The sequence below is a fragment of the Balearica regulorum genome, chromosome 2 (assembly GCF_011004875.1).
Source record: "Balearica regulorum gibbericeps isolate bBalReg1 chromosome 2, bBalReg1.pri, whole genome shotgun sequence".
In the NCBI taxonomy this organism is placed as follows: Eukaryota; Metazoa; Chordata; class Aves; order Gruiformes; family Gruidae; genus Balearica; species Balearica regulorum.
The window spans coordinates 71,970,639-71,992,236 of record NC_046185.1 but is presented as its reverse complement, the minus strand read 5'-3'; the positions used below and the strand labels follow the sequence as shown (position 1 = coordinate 71,992,236).

General features: G+C 44.2%; 1 protein-coding gene across 4 annotated transcripts in view; it reads right to left on the bottom strand.

Annotated features, from left to right (window-relative positions):
- The window catches only part of MOCOS (molybdenum cofactor sulfurase), a 235,268-nt gene that overhangs the window by 89,235 nt on the left and 124,435 nt on the right, over positions 1–21,598 (bottom strand). For all 4 annotated transcript variants that reach the window (XM_075744682.1, XM_075744683.1, XM_075744685.1 and 1 more), the window contains one exon: positions 19,205–19,281. In XM_075744682.1, coding sequence (XP_075600797.1) covers positions 19,205–19,281 — 77 coding nt within the window. The remainder of the gene's footprint in view (positions 1–19,204; positions 19,282–21,598) is intronic.

Genomic DNA, 21,598 nt, shown 5'->3' with positions numbered 1-21,598 from the left:
GATAACAAGAACCCTAACCTAATCAATCAATTTAGATAGCAAAAAGTCTTTGGAAGTTCTACACTCAAATCTGTAAGCCCTCACTTCTGTTCTTTGAAATCTATGATCCCACAGGACATTATTGGTTCTCTACCTTTTAGCAATGACAATGACAATTTTGTAGTAAAAATGATGCTTCTTTCAGATCCTAACTATATCTGACACAGAAAATGATCCAGGGAGAAAGGTATAGCAGACAGAAAGCACTTCTTCTCCAAGACATCCTTTAGCCATGTGTAGGTGATGCTGGATTGGTCTAGGAACCAGAGGGTGAGAGCCTCATTACTTTTGACTGCTGTTAATATTCCTACAGACTTTATCGAAGAGTTGGGTCTTACACTCATTCTGTCTTGATGTAGGCTACAACAATTTCTCCCACTTTATTTATTGAAAGTGACAAATTTCACAAGGCTACCTCAGGCAGAACTGGGAACAGATTCTGCATCTACAGTAAAAAAAAAGGTAGGCCCCATCCATTAATTCAAACTTGCCTCCCCAATACATTCTATGCTTGGCTGTACTTTCACACAGTTGCACAAAGGTGCCTCACCTACTTGCTCATTTTGTAATACTGATTCTTTAATTGTTTTAATTCCATCTACAGCCATTAGCAAATATGTGCTCAGCTGAGCATATCTTTCCTAATAAATTAGCCACAGTCCCAACAAGGGCTTCTTTTGATGCAAAAGAACCAACTGAGCTTTCTTTCCTACTAATCCGCTTTAATCAGTCATTTGAAAATGAAAACGATCACAGACTTCTGAAGTCAGCTGTACATACACACTCTTTACATAAGACATCTTTTTGACTGGGACATTCTCACCCTGGAGACAGAAATTTTTTCCCTTTGCAAGATAGTTTGTCTGCTGTCAGACTGTGAGCCTTTCCCTCTCGGAGAAAGCAACATCTACCTGAATAAGCTTGGATTTGAAGCATGAAATGTATATTGCAAATCAGAAATCACTCTTAGAGTAATAGACAGATGAAGGTTTCACAAATAGAAAACCTTACGCTGAGCCTTCAGGCTCCTTAGGGGTCTTCCAGTGCACTCCTTGTTTTGCTTTACTGGTTTATTTCAACCACGAGAAATGTAGAACCTGCCCTGCCCAACACAAGCCGCAGATCTAAGGGAAGGCAAAAAATGCAAAACACTACTTCCACCTCAACTAATCTGACAGTTCAGATTTCTAGTCCCAAAGGGATCATTAGCAGGAAAGTTATGTAAAAGTAATGATGTCCTATACAACACTAAGGTAACATCCAAGCTCCCTTAATAGACAATGAGAAGAACTGGTATTGCTGTCTCTAACTCCTCTCATCCTAAACTTCCAAAAAAGGTCAGAGGGATCAAACTGGTGAAGTACTGTCTGTTCCACTGATTGCAATGGGAATCTAAATGGTCACCTCAGATGTAGGTGCTGACAGCAATATAATATAAATCCTACCCAGAGATTAATGCAGATTTGGAAAAACATTTAGTTACCTAACTCCCTGCTCCCCTGAAGATTACTATCTACATAATTTAATAAAATCAAGTAAATTTTGTGGCCGAGAAAAGGAACTCAAGTCTCCCAAGTCCTTATCAAGGTTCCCAGTCATTGCATTAGCTTCTTCTCATGGCCCCATTGACTTCAATGGGATGCCATCCAGAGGGACCTTGACAGGCTGGAGAGGTGGGCCCGTGCGGACCGCATGAAGTTCAGCAAGGCCAAGTGCAAGGTCCTGCACATGGGTCAGGGCAATCCCAAGCACGACTACAGGCTGGGCAGAGAATGGATTGAGAGCAGCCCTGAGGAGAAGGACTTGGGGTGTTGATTGATGAGAAGCTCAGCATGAGCCAGCAGTGTGCGCTTGCAGCCCAGAAAGCCAACTGTGTCCTGGGCTGCATCAAAAGAGGTGTGACCAGCAAGTCGAGGGAGGTGATCCAGCCCCTCTGCTCTGCTTTCATGAGACCCCACCTGCAGTACTGTGTCCAGCTCTGGGGGCTCCAGTACAAGAAAGACATGGAGTCCAGAGGAGGGCCACAAAGCTGATCAGAGGGTGGGAGCACCTCTCCTATGAAGACAGGCTGAGAGAGTTGTGGTTTTTCAGCCTGCAGAAGAGAAGGCTCCAGGGAGAGCAGCCTTCCTTCTAGCAGCCTTCCAGTATCTGAAGGGGGCCTACAGAAAAGCTGGTGAGGGACTGTTTACAAGGGCATGGAGTGACAGGACAAGGGGTAATTGGTTTAAACTAAATGAGGGTAGATTTAGATTAGATGTTAGGAAGAAATTCTTCCCTGTGAGGGTGGTGAGGCACAGGAACAGGTTCCCCAGAGAGGCTGTGGATGCCCCCTCCCTGGAAGTGTTCAGGGTCTGGTTGGATGAGGCTTTGAGCAACCTAGTCTAGTGAAGGGTGTCTCTGCCCATGGCAGGGGGGTTGGAACTAGATGATCTTTGAGGTCCCTTCCAACCCAAACCATTCTGTGATTCTAGGATTCTAGGATTCTATGATGCATAAGAGTGTCCACACAGATAAGGTCCTTATAGTGAAATGCAACATCTTGTTGTAAACCTGAAAGTGAACAAGTGCAGGTAATTACTCTGTAAAGGTTCTGATTCATCAGTAGGTCAGGGCTTAGTTTCACACCAACCATCTGATGTAAGGCAGTGTGGTGGGTTGACCCTGGCTGGAGGCCAGGTGCCCACCAAAACTGCTCTATCACTGCCCTTCTTCAACTGGACAGTGGAGAGAGAGAATATAATGAAAGGCTTGTGGGTTGAGATAAGGACAGGGAGAGATCACTCACCAATTACCGTCACAGGCGAAACAGACTCAACTTGGGAAAATGAATTAATTTATTACCAATCACATCAGAGTAGGGTAATGAGAAATAAAACCAAATCTTAAAACACTTTCCCCTCACTCCTCTTTTCTTCCTGGGCTCAACTTCACTCACCATTTCTCTACCTCCCCTCCCCCTTCCTGAGCAGTGCAGGAGGACAGGGAATGGGGGTTATGGTCAGTTCATCACACGTTGTCTCTGCTGCTCCTTCATCCTCAGGGGAAGGACTCCTCACACTCTTCCCTTGCTTCAGCATGGGGTCCCTCTCACAGGAGACATTCCTCCATGAACTTCTCCAATGTGAGTCCTTCCCACGGGCTGCAGTTCTTCACAAACTGCTCCAGTGTGAGTCCCTTCCACGGGGTGCAGACCTTCAGGAAAAGACTGCTCCAGCGTGGGTCCCTCACGAATCCACAGGTCCTGCCAGGAGCCTGCTCCAGTGTGGGCTTCCCATGGGGTCACAGCCTCCTTTGGGCATCCACCTGCTCTGGCATGAGGTTCTCCACAGGCTGCTGGTGGATATCTGCTCCACCATCGATCTCCATGGGCTGCAGGGGGACAGCCTGCTTCACCACGGTCTTCTCCATGGGCTGCTGCAGAGGAATCTCTGCTCCGGTGCCTGGAGCACCTCCTCCCCCTGCTTCTCCACTGACCTTGGTGTCTACAGAATTGTTCCTCTCATATTCTCACTCCTCTCTCTGGCTGCAGTTGAGCAGGTTTTTTCCCCCTTCTTAACTACGCTATCCCAGAGGTGCTACCACCGTCACTACCACCATGGGCTCAGCCTTGGCCAGTGGCAGGTCCGTCTTGGAGCTGACTGGTATTTGTTCTCTTGGGCACGGGGGAAGCTTCTGGGATCTTCTCACAGAAGCCACCCCTGTAGCCCCCCTGCTACCAAAACCTTGCCATGCAAAACCAATACAGGCAGAAAAAACATCTTTCTTGTATTATCCCATGTGCAGTAAGGTACACTTCAAGAAAATTAGACTGTACAGTTGGTGTTCACATTAGTAAAATCTTGTTCAATGGATGATCTGAATAAGAATGAGGCTTCACAGTTTAAGTCATGGATACATAGGATTCACATACAATGTAATAAAAAAAAATACACTGATTGCTTAGTCATTTGCTGTACTACTGTAAAAAAAGTCAATCTCTTTGGTTAGGAACACAATGGTTTATTATGAACTAAAGAAATAGAGTAGATATGGAAATAGATTAATCACTGCAGTTTACTAAATGTTCTCCCATCTTGCTTTCTGGGTTGTATAATACTGTATACCTCTCCTAATTTCAGTGATAGGGAGAGAGCAGGCCCAGGATTTTATCATTCTTGTTAGATCAGCACCCACTACCTTGAAGAAATAGAACAACACATGGACAAACTCTGCTCTTATCAGCTCATTAACAACTCTGATTTATAGCTACCCCAGCTCAATGGGGATGTCCATATTCTTATGTTACAAATCAGGGTTGGAAAAAAAGGATTAGCAGAGAGAGAAAACAGACAAGAATGTGCAACTAATGACCATCCTCCTGCCTTAAAGCTTGTATTTGGGAATGACCACCGCAGGAGTGCACTTTGCGGCTCCTTAGGATCCAGAACAACAGTTCTTTTAAATTCACTCTTTAGCATTTCTGCTGGCTTTAGTAAAGTCAACACTGTGACCTGCAACAGACAACTGAGTATACCAATATGTTCAGCAGCTGTCATATTCCCCATGGAAATGCTGTTCTTTCTATTTCTTCCCCCTGTTTTGTTGGGTTTGATTGTCTGTTTGTTTTCCTGTAGTGATTAACCAGCAGTTAGATGAAGGTGTATAAATCATACCAAAAAGCAAAGAGCATACTGTGATGTTGTATATTGGAGATTCCAATAATTTCAGAAGTAATTCCTGATCTAAAAGATGGAAGTGTAACTAGTAGGACACCCAATACTTGTAACTAATGTCTTCTTCATCTAGGGACTAAACTAGACACATAAAGAAGGATGGATGAGGACTGGCAGGCACAGGCCACACTAATCGGCATACAGGAGATTCATCTGCTACCACCAGGGTAGGGTTAAGGCTTCCTTGGTGAAAAAAACAAGACCAGTGACTCCAGAATCCTTTCATATGGAAATACATAAAGCCCCCCAAAATAAAATTGCCTCAAGTTTCTCCTTGTAGCCTTTAATATTTGAGACCTGCAATGTACACAGCCCTGCCAAAGTCCTCAGTAGCTACAGACCTCAGGAGCTCAGTGATCACTGGATGAGTGAGAAGCCTGTCAGTGTTGGACACTGATGCTCCATGCCATTTCTTGCCTTGGCAAGCCACAGCCAGTGCACGAGCACCTGCGGTGATCCCCCAGTTATTAGCTGCCCCAGCCTCCTCTTCCTAGAAGTCTCCCAAGCATGAAAAGACTGCTGCAAATCTCTCCCCTGTAGTAACACTGGATGTCATCAAATGCCTTCACCACAGAAGTCTTGCTACCTGTTTTGTCTGAACAGAGAACAATTATCTCTTGCCAAGAGTGCATTTTCTGTCAGCTGTGCCGCACTATTTCTTCATCAGCTCAGCTTATAATAAAGACATTTTCCCCTTCTTCTAGTTCCTAAGAGGCATATTTTTCTCTCTAGCTGTATTATGCAAAACCACCCAAGACATCCATGTGCTGTACTACCTCTTCCTGTGTTATCTCTACAGGTCTGAGGAATTACTCTGACATTTTTGGTCCTTTCCTAGGCCTCTTCACAGATTAGGCAGTTTGTGAACGCAATCCACATCAATATTAGCAAATGCATATTAAAAAAAAAAAAAAAAACAAACCATAAAAGCAGTTTCTCCTTCCAGAAAGGAACCTTATATGCAGATTAAAGTCTGCGAAGGCAGCCCTGGCAGGATTTCTTCTGGCAACTCACTTTTTCAAAGCTTCTCAAATCATGCTTTAACTGTTCTGCTCTGCCTTCAATGGTACAAACAATGTCTAGTTTGCTTTAGTCAAGTCACAAAAGAAAGCTAAGAAAACCAGCAAGAACTGTTGGCAGTAAATAAATAACTTTCTAGTTTGTTCTCTAAACCATGTTTATCTTGGGACAGAAATTTAAAAACAGGAACAGCCACCTCACTAAACATGACAGGAGAGGAGAGATTTTTGTCTTTTGACATAACAGAAGTGTCACTATCTGGGAATCAGAATACCTTTGGATTTTAAGCTCTTATGCATTCCCTTCACATTTAGAAATCAAAGTTTTCTTTCTGATGCCAGAATTTAACATGCCCTCTCTTCAGTGTATACATATTTTCATATTTAGAGTATGGATGGAGCATCTTTTTCCCACTGTCCACTTGTCAAGTATTTTTTCTCAGGAAAAAAACAACAACAATGCATAACTGTGTCTCAAGTACAGTTAGAAAAGGTGTTAATTATGAGCAGTAAGGGAGGAGATTAGTACAAATTGCCCAGGTTTCTTTTATGTTAAGGTTCATCTTGAGGAAAATGGTTGGCATAGAGAAAGTAAAAATTTCATTAATGATTCATTGTCTTCTTAAACCAAGGGAAGAATTTTCCCCTTAAATGAAGAATTTCATAAATGTCAGCCTAAATGGGGCATCCACTTCCAACATACCTATATAACGCAAGCCAGAACACATTTATTAATGCCATCTTTAATCTTATGATTTTTAAAAGAAAAACCTCAAATCCATTAAAATTATGAATGAAAGCAGCACCAAGGACAAAAGCAGTAAAATTCACAAGCAAGGTCCAAGGTTAGGTGACATACTCAGATAATGGCAAACTCCACGCAGAAGAGAACCCAGTAAACCCTGCCAATCTGACTGAGGAGAAAATTCTTTTCTGGCCCTAAACTGTATGACTTGCATAACCCTAAAGTGTCTAAACACAACACACATGAGAATGTGTGCAGTACCGCTAAAGGCAGGCTGCCCAACATCCCATCACTGGCTGCAACCAGTTCTTGATGTACCAGAGGATGGTAGAAATTGTAACAGGGCAAAACACAACTCAAAAGCCACAAAGACCAAATTAAAAATCAGAGTTAGCCTCACCATTTAGCATCCTGCACTGTATTTTGCTTTGGCTGTTGTGTGATATAACTGCCTTTATGAAAGCCCACACAACCTTTACTCTCCAACAACCAATCAAATATTCAGTGATATAAAGGACTTTCAACGCATCCTACTTAGGAGTCTTAGTCTGCATCTTAAAATTTCTTCCAATACATACAATTTCTTGTGAAGAGAATCAATGTTTCCTGAACAGACATTATAATTAAAGTACTCCTTCTAACATAATTGCAAATTATGTACCTTAGTATAATTTCTAAAACTGATAAAAATGTACTTATAAAAATATATACCAGCTAAAGGTTCAGTTTAAAAATCATAAAGACACAACACATCTGAAAATTACTTACATACACACACACATCATGATGTAACTCTGGCATGAAATATGCCTTGTTGTTAAATGGAAATTGAGATAGGTCAAGAATTTAGTCAGAATATATCCACTCAGAAACAGATCTCTATTTTTCACGACACTGCCTAATGCTGAAGCTCTGATTTACCTTCCATTAGTGATCTCCCTTCCCATCTTCAATAATTACACCAGTACAATCCAGTTACACTACATCCCAAAAGAACTTCAGCAGTGCTTTTATTACACAGAAGGACAAAATTAATAACAACAATACTTTGGTTTTTTTGCTTGTTTCTACTCCAGGCTATTTCCAACCAAGAATCATAGATTGTGTTGGGGGAGTGCAAAGCAAGTGCTCCAGGAGCTACAGCAAAGTGAGATTCAGAAGTGGTTCACATCTGATGGTGCATTTTTAAACTGAAAACTCTGACAGCTGAGTGGAATAAATATGTATAAAGTGGCTTACAACAAATCTGCAGTCCTTCTGGATTACAAAGCATTTCTACAGCATGCGACGGCTTTGTCGTATACACACAAACGCCAACAATCTCTATTCAAAAGGAATGGTAGATCTTTGATAGAAATTAAATAATCTGCAAAACTCCAATATTCTCAGTGATGTGCAGGGGAAAAAAAGATGGTGAAGGGAAAATGGCAATTGCAAAGCACTGAATCTCTTGTTGCATCAGATGTGGCAGAAACAGATATATTCAATGCCTATAGAAATTGAAGAGCTAAACATTTGGAAAGGTGACCATACTGCTCTGGACACCATGTACTGGTTTGCAGACTGTGATGCTACACTGCAGGCCCCCAGGCAGCCTTGCTTTCACAGCCAACACAGAAGCACCACCAGAAACATTGATGTGGCTGAGGAAGCCAGAGCACTGTGGTCACGCTTCACAATAGCTTTGAGAAGTGAGCAGACAAAATGCATTTTATGATGGAAAAACCCAAATGTGACCATAGCCATACCATGTTCTGTTATCACCTTTGCATGGTGCTTGTTTGATTTTTCTTCTCTATGATTAAATTCTAATTAAAAAACCCTATCACATAGAAATTTTTGTACTTACGTGAACACACACGTAAGTGTAATCACATAATTTTTACCATGAAGGGAGATGTTGAAATTTCCTACTTAACTGGAACACAAGCTTAATTCAACTGGGATCATGGATAATGGTGTAGGACTAGCCTGACTTTGCGGAAAATACATGGACCATGTGGTGATTAAAATCCTTTAAAGAATTCAATTTCTTCTTCCACTATGGATTCCTGTAAGTTACTCTGGTCTCTTGTAGGTGGCAATTCCGCTTTTCAATGTGGCATTCCAGAGTTTGACTAGAGACCATCAAATTACCTGGGCTATACCAGCAGTGCAGAAGTTTTAAAATTCAAATATTTGTCAAAATGGTTTTTCAAATTTCTTCTCAGTATAGGTTTCTTCTGATTTACTCTTTCAGCCTATGTGTTTTCTCATCTCTCTTTACATTTCTACATTTTAGCCACAGCCATATTTTATACATAGCAATTTTCAGCTTCAAAAAAGCTTGCTGTCTAGTGAAATCCAAGCTGACCAGTAAGGGATGTCAGAAAAAAAAAAGTTATTATAGCAGTTAAAATACATAAATGAAAATATTCTGCAAAAATTGCTAAAAAATATCTCTGTGAAGCTAATTCAATAGAGATGTTGTTATACATCAGAAAAGAGATATTATTGCTTTGGCAAACTTACTAAGCTTCGAATCATGGAATCATAGAATTGTTTTGGTTGGACAAGACCTTTAAGGTCATCAAGTCCAATCATTAACCTAGCACTGCCAAGTCCACCACTAAACCGTGTCCCTAAGCACCACATCTACACATCTTTTAAATACCACCAGGGATGGTGACTCAGCCACTTCTCTGGGCAGCCTGTTCCAATGCCTGACCACCCTTTTGGCGAAGAATTTTTTCCTAATATCTAATCTAAACCTCCCCTGGTGCAACTTGAGACCATTTTCTCTTGTCCTTTTGCTTGTTACTTGTGAGAAGAAACCAACACCCACCTGGCTACAACCTCCTTTCAGGTAGTTGCAGAGGGTGACCCTCAGCCTCCTCTTCTCCAGGCTAAATAACCCCTGTTCCCTCAGCCACTCCCCATTAGACTTCTGCTCTAGACCCTTCACCAGACTCATTGCCCTTCTTTGGACATGCTCCAGCACCTCAGTGTCCTTCTTGTAGTGAGGAGGCCCAAAACTGAACACAGTACTCGAGGCATGGCAAGTGCCGAGTACAGGGGGATGATCACTTCCCTGGTCCTGCTGGCCACACTATTTCTGACACAAGCCAGCATGCTGTTGGCCTTCTTGGCCACCTGGGCATGCTGCTGGCTCATATTCAGCTGGCTGTCGACCAACACCTCCAGGTCCTTTTTTGCTGGGCAGTTTTCCAGCCACTCTTCCCCAAGCTGTAATGTTGCCTGGGGTTGTTGTGACCCAAGTGCAGGACCTGACACTGAGCCTTGTTGAACCTCACACAGTTGGTCTCGGCCCATCAATCCAGCCTGTCCACTTCTCACCACATCTACAGACGTTTTCTAGCATTCAGAAGACACGAGTCCATAGCTCTTCTCAATGTGATAAAGAATGCCATAAAAAACATTTTAATGATTTAATAAAGCATACTAACAAAAAATATGGTGGTGATATGGTCAAATGCTTTTTTTATTAATGAGCAAATACAACAATTCAACATATTCCCTTCAATGTAGTAGAGATGCATCTGCTTTGCTATTTGAACCAGTTAGGCTTGGTATTGATGAGTGTTAAAAAAAAAGTTCATCAGATACCGGAGACAAAAAGTTATTACTTCAAGCCAGACTTTAAAACATTTTCAAACAAACAAACAAACGACACCTGAAAAGCAATAAATTAATTAAGCCCAGAAGTAAGGCCAACTCAGCCACCCTCATAACAGTTTTATGGAGAACCCCTTTGACAGGTTATTCCAAGCCACTTCAACTGCCTTAGATTTTCATCACTGCTATAGGTCAGAAGGCAAATTAAAAGCAATAATAAAGACTGAAAGGTCTCAACATACTATTTATTCATGCCTCTGTTCTACGCTTTCATCCACTGCTATCCACTTTATTCAGGTTCAGGGATAAGTATTCCCCTCAGTCTAATATTAAGAGATTTTTCAATTGTTTAGCTGAAATAGGTACCAATAGGAGGTTTAAATGGCTGAGAAATGCAATGGAGGAGATGCTATCAACTTTCACATTATGGCAGGTAATGCTCCTACACATTAAACCAAAGCAGTTGGTCCTCTTTAATGAGGGAATGTTTTTGTTTAAGATTGCACATTCTTTGGAAGCATTTTATACTACAAAAACATATACTAAAGGCTGGTTTCTGATCCCTGGTCTCCACGCAGAGCATCATAAAGCAAAGCATCCTTACTTGTTGGGGCTCAGTCAGGTTCCTACTGAAGTTGATGAAAACTCTGCTATTGATTTCCACATGAGCAAGACCTCAAGCATCTAATATAATACTCATCACAGAAGTCTTGCTCTGCAAGGAAGAAGAAACTAGAATCCCTCAGATAAATCCTGACAATAAACCTCCACAGACAATAGCAGATATTATACCAGCCTCAAAAATACATAGTCAGTGTCTCTCTAGACTCGGGTCTCTTTCACATCATTATGCACTTCATGCCTTTATATAGGAAATCAAAGAGTGCACTGGAGAAGGGAGAGTCAGACATTACATAATAACTGTGCACATACGTGAGTATGAAACACATATCTCAGGAACATATTTTGTAAACCTGGCATACTCTACGTGTGGAAGCATGCCATGGTGCAAGGCTCCTGCACAGTCAGCGGTGCAAGCTTCCCTGGCCATGTGTCATCTCTTGCAGCTTTCAGAAGAATCACTGACCCATGACAGCAATCACAGGTCGTGCATTTGAGGTGCTGAGCCAGACAAGCAGCAAGCTATCCTGGAGTCAACAAGGCACATGAGTATCACCCTTCACATAGAACTTCTGGCTTGAAGATGAGCTCAAAGTTGTATTTGGGACTTTAGCATTAGCTCCATGTTAAGGGCTTCAAAGATACTCAAACAGTGCGAGCCACTGAAAAGAGCTTCAAAGTCATGAGACTCTCTAGCAAGCTAGAAAGCCTGCACTGGCCTCTTGTCCCAGGCTACTTGCCCTTTGCTTTGGGAGATGAAGAAGTAAATGTGCCATGGAAATGATCTTCTCAGGGAAGTCCACTGCAAAGAAATCTTTGCCAGTTTTGCACTAACTTCCCAAAGTCAGTGTGATGGGACAATTTCAATTCCATAAATCACAGGCAAGATCAAGATGGCAGGCTGTGAGCCTGTTTATAAACCTCAAATGTAGTTAGCTCTGTGCATAGCCTCTGACTCAGTCTACTGCACAAATACGCCTGACGTGGTTTAGGCCCAGCTGGAAGCTGAGCGCCACGCGGCCGCTCACTCACTCCTTCCCCAGCGGGACGGGGAGGAGAATGGCAAAAAACCAACGGCAAAGCCTCGAGGGTTGGGATAAGGGCAGTTTACTGGGACAGCAAGGGAGAGGGAAAAACAATCAACAACAGTACTGATAACAAATATTAACAATGGGTGATAACAGAGAACAATTTACTGAACCAACAACCGACCGACCAGACGCTCAGCCAGTCCCGGAACCGTGCTGAAACTGCTCTGCCCCTCCCCTACCCAACTAGCCCCCTTTTATGGTGAGCATGATGTCACATGGTATGGAACAGCCCCCAGCCAGCTTGGGTCACCTGTCCTGGCTCCTTGTGAAATTAACTCTATCCTTGCCAGAACCAGGACATTATCCACCCCTTATTCCATACCATCTACATCATGCCCAGATTATTTCACTGACACCATTCTCTTACTCCATGGCCCATCGCTCTATAAAGTGTCCATTGAGTTCATTTAGTCCATGGCTTCGGGTTCCATCTGCCATTACAGTGTCTCAGACCAGGAACAATGGTGCGTGCTGCTGGATTGTTGCATGCTGCATCCGGAGTATTTTTCACAGCTGGTGTATCTGGTATGGTCCATGCTCGCAGTCTGGAGGCCACAGATGTAATTTTCGATGAAGTTCCTGGGCACCAGTTGAAGTCAGTTCCAAAGTCCATCCTTCATTAGTTTTGGGTGATTCTTATGGTTATACTATTAATACAGTGTATAGCTATTAACATCATACAATTTAATTTATTGGCTATTTTCACCCAAAATCAGATCCCCTTGGGGTACACACCGGACTTCCCCATCCTTCCGCATCACCCACCAAGTGCACCCTGGTCCCTGAGCAAAAGCAATCCTGCAGATGGGCTTGCCTTTGCCTAAAGCAGAGATAACCCAAACTGTTTTACCCAACATATTCTTCATGCGCACTACAGGAACTTTATCTCCTTCTACTGGGCGTGGAAATTTTGATTGGGCAGGGCAAGCTCGATTGGCAGATCCCCGAGTGTTAACTAACCAGGTGGCCTTTGCTAAATGTGTGTCCCAGTGTTTGAGGGTCCCACCACCCATTGCTCTCAGGGTAGTTTTTAGCAGTCCATTATACCTTTCAGTTTTCCCAGAGGCTGGTGCATGATAGGGGATGTGATAGACCCACTCAATACCATGCTCTTTGGCCCAGGTGTCTATGAGGTTGTTTCGGAAATGAGTCCCGTTGTCTGAGTCAATTCTTTCTGGGGTGCCATGTCGCCACAGGACTTGCTTTTCAATACCCAGAATAGTGTTCCGGGCAGTGGCATGGGGCACAGGATATGTTTCCAGCCATCCAGTGGTTGCTTCCACCATTGTAAGAACATAGCGCTTGCCTTGGCGGCTTTGCGGGAGCGTGATGTAGTCGATTTGCCATGCTTCCCCTTATTTATATTTCAACCACCGCCCTCCATACCACAGAGGCTTTACCCGCTTGGCTTGCTTGATTGCAGTGCATGTTTCACATTCATGAATAACCTGTGAGATGGCGTCCATGCTCAAGTCCACCCCTCGATCACGAGCCCATCTACATGTTGCACCTCTTCCTTCATGGCTTCAGGTGTCATGGGCCTACCCAGTCATAAATAATTCACCCAGTTCAGCTGCCAGTCCAAATCCACCTGAGCCACTTCAATCTGAGCAGCCTGATCCACCTGCTGGTGGTTTGGATGTTCCTCCATGGCCTGACCCTGGGGTACGTGGGCATCTACGTGACTCACTTTTACAACCAGCTTCTCTAGCCGGGCAGCAATGTCTTCCCATAATTTGGCAGCCCAGAGGGGTTTGCCTCTGCGCTGCCGGTTGCTCTGCTTCCATTGCTGCAACCACCCCCACAGGGCATTGGCCACCAACCATGAGTCAGTATAGAGGTAGAGCATTGGCCACTTTTCTCAATCAGCAATGTCTGGAGCCAGCTGGATGGCTTTCACTTCCACAAACTGGCTGGATTCACCTTGTCCTTCAGCAGCTTCTGCAACTCGCCGTGTAGGACTCCATACAGCGGCCTTCTACCTTCGATGCTTTCCCACGATGCAACAGGACCCATCAGTGAAGAGGGCATATGGTTTCTCATCTTCTGTTAGTTTATTATATGGTGGGGCTTCTTCAGCACGTGTCACCTCCTCCTCTGGCAATGTCCCGAAATCTTTGCCTTCTGGCCAGTCTGTGATCACTTCCAGAATCCCTGGACGACTGGGGCTTCCTATTCGAGCCCGTTGTGCGATCAGTGTGACCCACTTACTCCATGTAGCATCGGTTGCGTGATGTGTAGAAGGAGCCCTCTCTTTGAACATCCAACCCAGCACTAGCAGTCAGGGTGCCAAGAGGAGCTGTGCTTCGGTGCCAATCACCTCTGAAGCAGCTCGAACCCCTTCGTAGGCTGCCAATATCTCCTTTTCCGTTGGAGTGCAGCGGGCCTTGGATCCTCTGTATCCCCGGCTCCAAAACCCCAGGGGTCGACCTCGAGTCTCCCCTGGTGCTTTCTGCCAGAGACTCCAGGTAGGGCCATTCTCCCCGGCTGCGGTGTACAGCACATTTTTTACACCTGGTCCTGCCTGGACTGGCCCAAGAGCTACGGCATGAACTATTACTTGTTTAATTTGTTCAAAAGCTTGTCGTTGCTCAGGGCCCCATTTGAAATCATTCTTCTTCCGGGTTACATGGTAGAGAGGGCTTACTATCAAACTGTAATTCGGAATGTGCATTCACCAGAAACCCACAACACCTAGGAAGGCCTGTGTCTCCTTTTTGTTGGTTGGTGGAGACATGGCTGCTATTTTGTTGATAATATCCATTGGGATCTGACGCCGCCAATCATGCCACCTTATTCCTAAAAATTGGATTTCCTGCGCAGGCCCCTTCACCTTACTTCGTTTTATGGCAAAGCCAGCCTGCAGCAGGATTTGGATTATTTTCTTCCCTTTCTCAGAAACTTCCTCTGCTGAGTTGCCCCATACAATGATGTCATCAATGTACTGCAGGTGCTCTGGGGCTTCACCCTTTTCCAGTGCAGTCTGGATCAGTCCATGGCAAATGGTGGGGCTGTGTTTCCACCCCTGGGGCAGTCGATTCCAGGTGTACTGGATGCCCCTCCAAGTGAAGGCAAACTGCGGCCTGCACTCTGTTGCCAAAGGGATCGAGAAAAATGCATTAGCTGTATCAATTGTGGCATACCATTTGGCTGCCTTTGACTCCAGTTCATATTGAAGTTCCAGCATATCTGGCACGGCAGCACTCATGGGCGGTGTGACTTCATTCAGGCCACAATAGTCTACTGTCAGCCTCCATTCTCCACTGGACTTCCGCACTGGCCATATGGGACTGTTAAAGGGTGAGCGGGTTCTGCTGATCACTCCCTGACCCTCCAGTTGACGAATTAGCTTGTGGATGGGAACCAGGGAGTCTTGGTTGGTGCGTTATTGCTGCCGGTGCACAGTTGTAGTAGCAATTGGCACCTGTTGCTCTTCAACCCTCAGCAACCCTACAACAGAAGGGTCCTCCGAGAGACCGGGCAAACTAGACAATGGTTCAATTTCCTCTGCTTCCAAGGCAGCTATTCCAAAAGCCCACCGGTAACCTTTTGGGTCTTTGAAATACCCTTTCCGGAGGTAGTCTATGCCCAGGATGCACGGAGCCTCTGGCCCAGTCACGATGGGGTGCTTTTGCCACTCATTCCCAGTTAGACTTACTTCAGCCTCCAACAGAGTCAACTGTTGGGATCCCCCCGTCACACCAGAAATAGATATCGGTTCCACCCCTTCATAGTTCGACGGCATTAGGGTACACTGTGCACCCGTGTCCACTAGGGCCTTGTACTCTTGTGGGTCTGATGTGCCAGGCCATGGGATCCACACAGTCCAATACACTCTGTTGTCCCTTTCCTCCACCTGGCTGGAGGCAGGGCCCCTCTAATCCTGCTCATCATATTCGCTGCTCATCTCTTGCAGAAAGGACTTAGAAGTCCCTTCAAGAGGGTCATAAGTGCGATCAGACCTTCCACTTGATCTGGGGGGCTGCCCGGTGGAAACTGGAGCAGCATCCTTTCTGGAAGAGTTCCTTGGTACAGCTGTCTTGCCTTGTAGCTCATGTACGCGTGCCTGCAGGGTTGAAGTAGGCTTCCCATCCCATTTCCTCATGTCTTCTCCATGGTCACACAGGTAAAACCACAGGACACCTCGTGGTGTGTATGCTCTATATCCCCTCTCCGGAGCAGAAAAACGCTTGCTCCTAACAGCTGGAATACGGGTCTGTGGGGGTGGGGAGTATGATATATCCTCTTTGAGTTGCCGGACATCCTGGGACAGTTTCTCCACAGCCGAGATGAGGGAGGAAGAAAGGCTCTCTTCATATTGCCGGAGTCCGCCAGCCACTTCATCCACTGTGGGTGCCTCTTCACTCTTCCAGTCAATTACTGCCAGTGAGTTGGCATACGATGATAGTGCACTTCGCACAAATTTTCGCCACATGGGTCGGGTACACTGGACTTCATCGGGGTCTGTGGGCAACTGTGTGTTGTCTGGATCATAATAAACCATTTCCCGCACAGCTAATTCCCTCAGATATTGGATACCTCTCTCCATGGTGGTCCACTTGCCCGCCCGCCATACGACATCTTCGCTAAAAGGATACCTTTCCCTCACACTTGACAGGAGTCGCCTCCAGAGGCTGAGGGCCTGCACCTTCTTCCCAATTGCCTTGTCAATGCCCCCTTCCCTAGACAAGGATCCCAGCTGCTCGGCCTCCCTGCCCTCCAGTTCCAGGCTACTGGCCCCGTTATCCCAGCAGCGGAGAAGCCAGGTAATGATGTGCTCCCCTGGAAGGCGGCTGAAGTCTTTCCGCATATCTCGCAACTCACTCAGGGACAGAGATCGGGTGATCATTTCTGGTTCCGGCTCTTCTTCTCGTGATGGCCCCGGTTCATCATCATCTCTCACGATGCGAACCGATTTCTTTGTGTATTTCTTTTTGTGTATGGGGCGACTGATATTGGTATGGGTTGATCTTTTGGCTCGGCTACAGTGCCTGTTGTGGGGGCCTGGGCAGCTGCAGTGCCTGTGGGTCCGCTCTCTCCCTCTGGGTGGTGCTGTCTACTGTCAAGCAGTGTTTGATAAATTGTGGCCAGGGCCCAGCACAGCCCAGTAAGTTGTGTCTCCTTAGAATCCCCACAGCATTTTCCTTTCAAATATTCTACCATTTTATGAGGGTCTTGCAATTGTTCAGGAGTGAAGCTCCAAACCATTGGGGGTGAAAAGGTCTCTAGATACCCGCCCATACTCTCCCACATGCCATGCCAGCCCTGACCATTCCGTCTTGGGGAATATCCCTGGGTAATATTCTTGAAACAATTTTTGCTAACCCTGAACAGGAGTTGGAAAACATTCAGGAGACCTAGCAATAGGAATATACTGGCCTGAACATTCCAAGGGTATTCAAAATTCTCAAAAATTGTTGTAACCAACCAAAAGGGAAAAGGGGAGGTGAAAGAGTGGGAGAATGTATCCCCCCCGTCTTCCCCATAGATCGTGTGCAGTTATTAATCAATTCTAAAAAATATTGACTGAGGTACAGGCCTGACCGAAATGCTACATACAAGTACCAGCTCAGACTCATGACTGTCAATGATATCTTATCATAAGTCATTATCACACAATAGAACAATATGAGAACAGGAACCCCTCTCCCAGAGGTGATAAACAGCACCGCAGGGATTGCATAGAGTAAACATGGGTTTACAAACCAGAGCCAAGTAATCAAACAGAACATCATTATGACCAGTGACTGTTTCAATAACATCATAAATTCTTATGACAATTTTCTTTAACACACTTGGGTCAGACTTGTCCTTATCACAACCCCTCGGGCCCCACGTTGGGCGCCAAAAAGGACTGACGTGGTTTAGGCCCAGCCGGAAGCTGAGCGCCACGCGGCCGCTCACTCACTCACAGGAGAACGGCAAAAAACCAACGGCAAAGCCTCGAGGGTTGGGATAAGGGCAGTTTACTGGGACAGCAAGGGAGAGGGAAACAATCAACAACAGTGCTGATAACAAATATTAACAATGGGTGATAACAGAGAACAATTTACCGAACCAACGACCGACCGACCAGACACTCAGCCAGTCCCGGAACCGCGCCGAAACTGCGCTACCCCTCCCCTACCCGACTGGCCCCCTTTTATGGTGAGCATGATGTCACATGGTATGGAATAGCCCCCGGCCAGCCTGGCTCACCTGTCCTGGCTCCTTGGGAAATTAACTCTATCCTTGCCAGAACCAGGACAACGCCCTAAGCAGTAAATGGAAAGGTCTGTCTTCCACTCTTCACAGCTCAATATGCCCTAGCCTGCATTATAATATCCTCTGCCTGGAGTGAGGCATTAGCCTTCAGTAGTTAGAGAATCATAGGCTAATTTTGGTTTGACCTCATGAGGTCATCCAGTTCAACCTCCAGCTCAAAGCAGTAGTAACTTTAAAGCTAGATCAGATTGTTCAGGGCCGAGCCCAGTCAAATTCTGAATATCTCTGAGGATGGAGATTTGACAGTCTCTCTGGGCATTTGCTCCAGTGTTTGACTACCCTCATCCTGAAAAATTATATCTTTATGCCCAGTGAGAATTACCCTTGTTGCAGCCTGTGACTGTTGTCTCTTTTCCTTTCACTTTGCACCTTGAGAGGCAGGAACTGCACTACAACTTCACAACTGTGTGCTTTTCATGGAATTTCCATAAGACTTACAGAGCTAAGTTACATCAAATAGCGAACAAATTCAGAAAAAAACAACCCAACATAACACTGCTTTCCACTAAAAAGTGTGTCATAGTACAGATGTAAATAAACTGCTGTGAAAAGTCATATTCTGGAAAGTGCGCTGTTTGAAGATACAGTCAAAGTCCTCACCTGCACAGTGGGACTATATTTCCTGTTTAACAAAAAGCTTTGGGGTATACTCAAACTCTCTTGTTTGTTTCCCCTCTTAATCTCTATTACCAAATGGCTTTTCTGCACCAGATCAAGCTGCCTGGTCTTCATGCACAGCAGGAACTTTTACTGCTTCAAGTCTCAACAGGATGTAGCTCCGCTACTTTCTACTATTATTTTCCTATTGTATTTTTGTGAGTGTGAGGCAGACTAGATATGATTGATGCACTCCAGCCTTATGCGTCTATTTGTGGAGAACAGTCTGCATATTTTGTTTTTTCAAAACCAGGCTCCAATAATACAATATGCAAGACTTGGACAAACCAGTCACACTGAAGTCTGATCTTTGCATTGATGAACACGAATAATATATCTAGAAAGAAAAATTAAGCTACAGCCATAGAAATATGATCAGATTTGCACCCTGAGTATAAATCTGGAACTTCACTCTTCAGCATTAGAGTTTCATTAACTGACCTGTGAGTTTTTCCAGAACATCAAATCCATGTTTCAGTGCAATGATATCAAGAAAAGACACTGTGCCATCTTCAAACCTAAAGAATGGAACAAACGAGCACAGTAAACAAATCATTCAGCTATGGTACAGACTTTAAATCTATTTTGAGAGTTATTATTTTATATTCAGTGACTCTAACTCGCAGAGTGGGAAGTCTTCCTTTAGGGATTAATCTTCCAGTCTTGTAGTGTCCTAAGCAGCAAAAATATATTCTTCAAAGCTATAGAGGCTCATATGAACAGTTGCTTGCACAGAGAAAGTTGTATTTTCCCCTGCGTGAGCTACTGTTGGGTTTGGATTTTTAGAGTAATGGGTAACAGTTATGTCTTATGACCTCATGTCACAAGGTCCTAAGTTACTTTTTAACAATGTCAGCAGATGTCAAGAATAGATGAGGAGACAGGTGGAGATTTTGTGTTTGCTTCCCCCACTCCCTCTTCAATGTGATTACATCTAATAATGTTGAGTTAGAAGGCAAGAAGAGATCTTCCTCACCTGGAACAAAGAGGAAGATCACTAACAAGTCTCCCTCCATGTGCTCTTCCTGGAAATTAAAAATAACCGACCTATAACAAGAGCTCTATATAAGGGTGGGGGAAAACGTGCACCCCCTGCCAACATCTTTTAATGGAAACACCAAATGGAAACAAAAATGCCATATTTGATGAACTACTGCAGCCATTCCCACAGTTCAGAAGGAGAAGGTGCAGCTCCAAGGTGGGGATGTATTCAGGAAGTGGTACCCAAGAGAATTTTAAGGGGGCAAAAGAGACATCATATCAAGTATCAAAATACATTTTATTTAGGCTTTGTGTGCACTGCAGTCAACAAGAAGTTTTAAGGAGTGATCATTCAGCTTGCTTCACCACGAAGGGGAACGAAGAGTAATGCTGACAACTGTTGAAGTCAAAACTGTACAGAACTCACTACCATATAAGGCTGAACCTGGGGTCACAGCGAGTGTCTGAGGAGGGAGCTATCTCCAGAACTGTAACAGTTAATGCTGGAAATGAAACCACAGCAACAACCCCAAATCTCATGGTTCAAGTTTAAAAACTAAACTCTGACTATGAGGATGAGACCTTCTTGGTAACCTGGTGTTCCTTGAATCTCTCTCAGAAAGGGCTGCTGATGTCCGCACTGAAAAATGACTGGACAACATGGAGCACAACAGAGGCACTTTTGGGCAAAAATACTTTATATGCACACATAAAAGACAAGGAAATAGGGGATTACTTTTTTTTTCCCGCTGGATGTATCATTTTTCATAATGCATGTAAAAAGCATTTGGTACCACAATTAAATATGTATTGTGAAAAGGCTCAAAGGTTAAAAATGTCAGACTTCAAATGCTTTTTCTTTAATAAAGTAAACCTCAATAGAATAGCATAATAGCTCTCACTTCTACAGTGATTTTTCTTACTTATCTTCTATTTCATTTTTCTGTAGTTATCAAATAATTTAAACACTGCAAGTGACACTGTCAGGCGAAGGACATATAAAGCTTTCAAAAATATTTGGTAAAGTTCCACACAAAAGAATAATGCAAGAGTATTGTGTATATATGGTAATATGTTCAGCTGGGATGAAAGAAGAGAGATAAGAGGCAGCAAATAATTATAAACCAAGTGGTAAGAGAAAAGTGGTGAACTGCTACAAGGATGAATGGCCCAAAAGAGACCGCTCACGCTCACATATTTCAACACAAAATAAGCCAAAGAATCCTTCTTAGGAATTTCTGAATCTTGCCCAGTAATAGTTCATACCAAAGCCTATCGCTCCTGCACTTCAGGGAAGAAACCTCACTGGTTGTTAGTGATGAAATTTAAAATGGCCACTTGTGATTTGAAAGAGACGTAACACTAGGAATATTTTCACAGAGACTTGTGGACCAGTATCTGAGAGAAGCAATACTCTATCCAAAAAGCCAGAAAAATTGGTGGAGGAGGAGGAAAAAGAGATAAGGCAGAGGCTAACAGTGGCTTTGGAATTAAATGCAGGAAAACATTAAAAATTTGCACTGGCTGCAGGAAATGTCACAGTGGTCCCACACGGCTGCCAAGGAGAGATTACAGAAAGGCTCCATGAGGGGGAATTGACCTGCCCTGCTCAGTTACTGGCAATGGCTAGCAAAGCAAATAAAACACTGGGAACAGAGCAGAGACACTGGCACTGAGCCCATCAAGAAGGCTGCACAACCCTCAACAACCTTATCATTATCAGAATAGAAAAGCACTTGAAAGGGCAACAAAGGTGCCAGCCTAGATCTTCAAAGGCCTCCGAATCTTACCTGTAGTAAAAGGGGAAGTGAACACTGGGTTTCTGTTCATTAGATGTGATTATTAACTAAGCAG